At 37.9% G+C, this 6,889-nt stretch overlaps 1 protein-coding gene across 1 annotated transcript; it reads left to right on the forward strand.

The window, feature by feature from the left end:
- The first annotated feature begins 209 nt into the window (after positions 1 to 209).
- Positions 210 to 5,983, forward strand: FAM98A (family with sequence similarity 98 member A). The gene is made up of 4 exons (XM_072410442.1): positions 210 to 458; positions 2,883 to 3,031; positions 4,301 to 4,435; positions 5,757 to 5,983. Exons 1-4 carry the CDS (start codon positions 409 to 411, stop codon positions 5,966 to 5,968), a joined length of 546 nt encoding a protein of 181 aa, XP_072266543.1. The 5' UTR covers positions 210 to 408; the 3' UTR covers positions 5,969 to 5,983.
- The last annotated feature ends 906 nt before the right edge of the window (positions 5,984 to 6,889 follow it).

Genomic DNA, 6,889 nt, shown 5'->3' on the forward strand with positions numbered 1-6,889 from the left:
TTCAATTATTTAAATATTTTTGTTTGTAAATAGTCAATACCTAGATTAATAATATTATACAATATTTTATTGAATGATAATTTTATTTGAATGTGCATATGGAAAAAAAGACTATAACGCTGCAATTTCAATGCGCATTTTGGTCAGGCAGATATAGGGACACACCTGCGATTGGAGAGAGCAGGAAAGTGAGAAAGCGGGGTCCTCGCCCTTGCCAGCCCGGCAGCCGTAGTTCGCTGTCATACGCTCAGGGACCTGGGTGACACGGGAGCTTGTCATTTTGCCCTGTGCAGCAGCAGGGTGGTCTCTGAGCGCTCCTGTCAGCATCTCTGCCCGGGAAATCAGAGAGCCGCTGGACGGCCGTGTGTTCGTCTTTCAGCACTTACTAATACAGACAGCGCTTACAGCATGGAGAGTGACATGGAGAATGACATCTTGGAGGCCCTGGAAGATTTAGGGTATGGGGTCTGTCACTGCTGTTGGATATAGCAAGATAACTGTGGTGTATTGATGTAAAGTGAAGCTGTAGGCAGATATACAATACACAACTCTGTACTAATCATTTTATTCATGTCAGCTTTATAGGTAACTGATTTATAATGGAATCAACCTCTTATAGGATGCTATACAGCAAAGCTCAGATGCAGGACAATAAAAGCAGCACAAATAGTCAAGTGTGTTGCAAAGTAATAGATCATGTCTATGCTGCTTCTCCTTGCCTTGAACAGTCTCAGTGGGGAGGAGACCTCTAAATCTCAGCTGCCCAGTCTGGCGTTGCACCCCCAGCACCTTATTCCTGTGCCTCTTCCTATTCACAAAACATCAAAAACCCCTGACTTTAGTTTTCTGCTTGAAAACATTATCTGGTTGTGAGCACAGCACAGTAAAAAAAAGCCTAATTTCTCTTCTACTCTGTCCTGTTTGTGTATGATTGCAGGAAGCCATTTTAAATACCCATATTGATTTTTTTTTTAAAATATATATTTTTAGTGTTATCAGGACAGGATCATCCTACCCAGTCACTGACATCACACCGCCTAGTTGTTAAAGAACCATCATCTGCATATTTGACAGCTGGTGGCAGTGAGCCGTACTGAATCTCTCAATGCCACCCCCATTCATTCTCTACGAGAAGCCACTAGTAGCATCTCCCCCAGGCACTTGTTCACTGGCAAGAACTCCACCACAACCTCAGTGTGAACATAGCCCAAGTGGACCAAAATTTTGCTATGGCCCGCCTTTTCTGAAATTCTGTTATTTGCTCCACAATTTTGTTTTCTTCTTGGTCTCTATAGAGCAGAATGGCGCTGTATGTGCAGCACTCATTCATGCATCGTTCAGTCTTTTGTTGTTAAAAGGGATTGTGAAAGATCCTTTGCAACAACAAATATTAAATGTGTGTAAGCAGCCTTAGTCATACACCGCTTATAGATTGAGCTTTTCTACAGTGGAATGATTGGTTTGAAATCATCTGGCGATCTTTTAAAATGCCAGACTGCTACGCATCCACAAATTTCTTTCTGGGGGTGTTAGAGAGGTCTTCTGCTCTTGGCATGATGAGGTCAGACTCTGGATATGATGTGTAGTTAGGATTCCATCTATATCTTCCAACTAATCTTGAACGCCTGGTAATTCTGTGGAACAAAAGCAGAAAGAAAATATAGTAATTTGCATTTTCCATTTGTAATGTATAATATACAAATGAAATCACAATGTCATTTGATCAAAAATGTTCCTTTTATCTACAGGATTTATTGGCTGGCTGAAATAAATATCTCGAGTGTACTTATTTTTTCCATGTGGCCAATCTTTCAGATGTTATTGAAGATTACAGTTTAGTGAATTGGGGGATTGTGTATTTTTTACACTTGTGATATGCCATTCATTTATTATATTGTCCTATTGTTTGGTTTACTACAGTTTCAAGAGAGCTTTCCAGAGAGAACTCTGGATTTTATTTACTTCTCAGATTTAATGGTCAAGGAAAGTACCAGTTATACAAGGAATGGGGAAAGTTGCATCTACTTTTGTGTACAGATTTAAAATGCAGTTGTACTTGCAATTTTAGCGATGATGTTCGTGTGAAGTGTTCTATGTGCAGAAATGAAAAGATGGGATTTGATCGATTTGTAACCACATCAGGTTTGGCTTTATACCTTTGGGGATGTAACACACATCCTCGCAGACACATAGACAGGAATAGGGGGTGAGGCAAGTTTGCAGTTACACCCCAGTAATGGTTCATTCATCCAATGGTAACCAAAGTTAGTAAGTTGAATCTCTGCTCTTCCAGTGTAGGTTTTCTGCAGATGTAGGAGCCCCTAGCAACCTGTGGAGGAACCATTAAGTATGACAAAAATAGTTTGATTTGAAGTGAAACTTTGCTGCCTGAACCAGCTTACCAAAATGGTTCAAGCCCAATTACCATGCAGGGTCCTTTTCATGTGTGTTATGCCATCTGATATGGTGAAACGTTCCTTATCACCCTCATGTATGTGCAGGATGCCTGTGTACACTCATGGAATTGGTCCATGACACATAGCACTCACAGTGTGTCTTTTACCAGACTGGGAACATTAGGTGATGGAAATAATTCATGTTGGCAATGCCAGTGTTTTTGCCAGTATCTTTTAGCCGGTCACAATACCCAGCTCTTTTCAGTACGCACACAGGTGTTTTTGGTTAATAATGAGTACACGGGCTACCACCCACCTGCAATTTCTTCCCACCCAGCCTAAAATAAATTCTGGGTTAAACATTGAGTGCTGAAGGAGGAGGTGAATATTACTTATTAACAAATCAAAGTATATATGATTGTATTCCTTATGTATGTTACAAATTCAAGTCACTTAGCCAGTTTTATTTTTATTTATTTTTTTTAGGTACAAAGGATCCCTGATGGACGATGGTGCCCTGATCCAAGCTGCTTCTCAAGGAGCCCTATCTCCCGAATATACTAAGCTTTGTGCATGGCTGGTTGCTGAGCTGAAATTGTTCTGCAAATTAGAAGAAAGTGTGGAAGCCACTAATAGTAAGTCATTAAAGTGACGTACCCAGGTCTGCTTGAATGTTGTAGTAATAAAAATTTGAAAAATATCTGATTCTAAGAATACCAATATTGTAAACCAGTATTTCATTGTTTGCCAACATGTATCATGTTCTCAAAGATTCTCTTTGGTGTGTTTATGGGAAAACCAAAATGTGTTGGAACTCTTGTAAAACAGTAAATACATGTATTACTGCGATATAATATATAACAATACATATAACTCCCCTTCCCACTCCATTGCAAAACATTTATTTTTTCCAGTGTGTGATCAGCAGGTCGGTGGGTAAATGATGGTTTGCAGGGAACAACTGCATTTTACTGTGACTCTATTAAAATTAATGTTCTGGAAAGTGACTGATCATGTGGCAAACCCGTTATTAAAATCAACCTTTTTATTATTAGAAACTCCAAATATATAATTAAAGCAAACCATCATCACATTTTCAACATTATGTAAAAGGTGGCTATCCCTTTTACATAATTGAATTTTTTTTAATTTTTTTTGACGAGGCCCTTTTTGCTGCAACAGTGAAGACTGAAGAGGAAAGCCACAGTCTCCTAGAATACTTGCGTCACATATCCCAAAAGGCGGTGGACTGCTTCTGCATGGGTTCTGTTTTTTGTACATTTGGAGGAAGACACGTCACCCAACCTCACACCTGTGCATTGCGAGATTGGCTGATATGTGGAAGAAAACAGAATGGCAAGACAGTGTGGAAAGCACTTTTTTTTTTGTCTGAAAGTTTTGCTTTAAGTCTCACCATGCCTATGAGTGATGTGGCTGTGCCCATCATTTAAAACACAGAAGCTCCTTCAAATGTGCAAGAAAATATACAGAGTTAGTAAACTTATAAAAGTGCAAATTTTAATTGTTAACTCCTCCTATTGACTCCATTTTGGTTTGTATAATATAGCATTAGGTCTTCAAAAAGTGCAAAATAAAATACCTGTGGATGCTTCCAGTCCTTCTGTATGGAATACAAAATACCTACACCTCATGGGGAGAAGCAGTGTATTGTAGTCCTACACTAGGGTGACAGTGTACACCACTTTTCCCCATCACAAGGGTGACAAAGCTTCTAAATAAACCCTATGCTGTTTTTATCATTCGTCAGGAGGAGTTACTGCGAATGAAATCTTACAAATTGCAGCCACTGTATACAAGGACTGTTAGGTCCAATATATTGCATTTTTATTTTTGGTCCTAATATAAATATTATGTTAATGATAATGACTGTATTTGTGCTGTAGGTCCTGCAGAGGCAGAAGGGTTTCAACTAGAAATGAGTGGTCTTTTAACAGAGATGAACTGCCCATACTCGACCTTGACCTCTGGAGATGTCACTAAACGGCTGCTTGACAAGAAAAACTGCCTACTTTTACTAAGTATGTACGATGCTTATTAATATGTTTACACGTGTGGATTAATTTTGCCTATATGTTTATGATGATCCAATGACTGTATATTTTATGATATACATATTAATGTGATTTATAATACTGTTTAAAACTTCTTTACATCAGTACTCACATTTAATATTCTGCACACATAAATGTAATATAGAGCTGCTTATTCAGTTTAGTAAAATATATTCCACATATATAAAACCTTTCACAATATATTGAATCCAAAAAAAATATGAGGAAGAAAATATTCTACCACAACCACTTGAGATACTGATAGTCATATAGAAAATAATTACAGGTTGTCCCCAGGTTAAGGACATCCGACATATGGATGCCTCCTAGATCTGAAGGGGCTTCCCTCTTCCCTCCTGTGTAGAACAGAGGCTTAAAGGGGGAAGGGTGCAGTTTGCATGACTTGCAGAAGAAATCTTTTGCTAAACACAGCTGAGGTTGTGGGTGATCTTAAGGACTGAACTCTTTCTGCAGCCGCTTATAACCCTTTATTGACCAGGACAAACTCTGCAGTTGTTTCTTTTTGCATATCAAAGCACGGCTTGCTACATAAGTTAATGAATGTCTAGGCTTTATAAAGATTTTTTTTTGTTTTGTTTGTAATTAGCACACAGTGAGGATTTTATACAGTAACTGACACCACGCCCCCTAATATTATGTGGGGACAAACATCTTTCCTAATTGCATTTATAAATAAAATGTACCCGTTCCGACTTACATACAAATTCAATTTAAGAACAAACCTACAGTCCCCATCTCGTATGTACCCAGGGACTACCTGTACTTTAGGTTATTGCTGGTGAAAGTGGTTCTCCAAGCTAATATATCATAGGGTGTACTGAGGTTCTCACATGCGGCTTCTCCATTTTGGCTTTATTTGTGTGAAATCACAATGTAGAATGTGTTGTATGTTATTTTACACCTGAGATATTTTTAGAATCTAGTATAGACTGGATGACATTTTTTTTTTGTTCCAATATGTATACCCTAAGATTTATATGTTTTGGAAGGTTGTTTGTTTATTTGAAAAGCAATTGTCTCAGGTATGCCTGCATGCCTTCTTTATATTTTATTAGGTAAAGCAAAGAATTCGCAAATAGAGAGTTATTTAGGTTATAAAGATTTTTCAAAATGTCCTGTACTCATTGATTCGTACCCCTAGAAAATACATAATTGAACAGGACTGTCTGTTTTTTTTTTCTTGTTTTGTTAGTAACCATAAGCAACAAAATAACACCTTATTGTAGCAAATTAATATTCTCTCTGAAATCATCTCCATATTTTACAGCATATTTATTATCAGAACTTGAAGCTGTACGAATGCTGTGTGTTAATATGCCTGTAAAGAAGGAACAAGAAGGAGGAGGCAGTGAGGTCTTTAAGGAGCTGAAGACAATATGCATGACCCTGGGAATGTCAAAACCGCCATCCAATATAACAATGTTCCAGTTTTTTAGTGGAATAGAGAAGAAAGTAAGACATTCTGCTTTGTGTTCTTAGCTGGGAACCAAGTGTGCATTAAAATTCTCCTAAGTTTACAGTGTCTTTCATTGATAAATATTTAGCCAGCTTGATTAGGTAACTGTTGTAAATGCTGTTTACCTTTATCCATTTTAGTCATCTCCAAAATTCTGTTAAAAGGAGAAGCTCTGCCTATATTTTTTTTTTTTATAAAATATATTCATATTATAAAAGTTTAGCTGTTCCTCAGCCAAAAAAGAAAAACTCATGTATTATTCACTACAATTTGCTTCATAAATTGGCACTTCTCAGTGAGAACTTCGGGTCCATGAAGCTGGTACAGCATAATGGATTTAAAAAGGGTGCAAAGAGCTGTTTTGTTCAACAGAACAAAGTATCTCCTTTATTGTAGGATGACATTCATATAACCTGCTCTTCTTGAGTTCGTTATCTTTTCCATGAGCTGGTTACACAACCTGCTGTCTTCAAGTTACAAAGATCTTTTTACTTTCTGAAGCAAAAGACACTCCACAGATTGATGCACACTGCAGCCTGACCTTTATTTGCTGTGGTGTGTGAATAAAAGTGTAACAAACCGCAAATAGTTGTCTGCTCTTCATTGTAAATATGTCTCATAGTGTTGTAGTTATATTCATAGAATGAACAAATCATCAGATTTTTGTCCTCCTGCAAACTTCAGATTGAGAATTACAAGGTTTCCCCAGATAATCTGGGATATGCAATCTCACCAGTTGTGTTTTGAGGCAGCACATTGACCATACTGATAGATATGCCTGGTACAGCTCCTGAGAAAATGTGTAAAGTAGAGCTCACGTAATAGTTGTGATAACCTGATCAGAAAGGGTTTTTCTTTTTCTTTTTTTTTGGTGTGTGTGTGTGTGTGTGTGTGCGTGCGTGCGTGCGTGCGTGCGTGCGCAATCCCATAGCTTTGATGCATGT

Source organism: Pyxicephalus adspersus, chromosome 4 (genome assembly GCF_032062135.1).
Source record: "Pyxicephalus adspersus chromosome 4, UCB_Pads_2.0, whole genome shotgun sequence".
In the NCBI taxonomy this organism is placed as follows: Eukaryota; Metazoa; Chordata; class Amphibia; order Anura; family Pyxicephalidae; genus Pyxicephalus; species Pyxicephalus adspersus.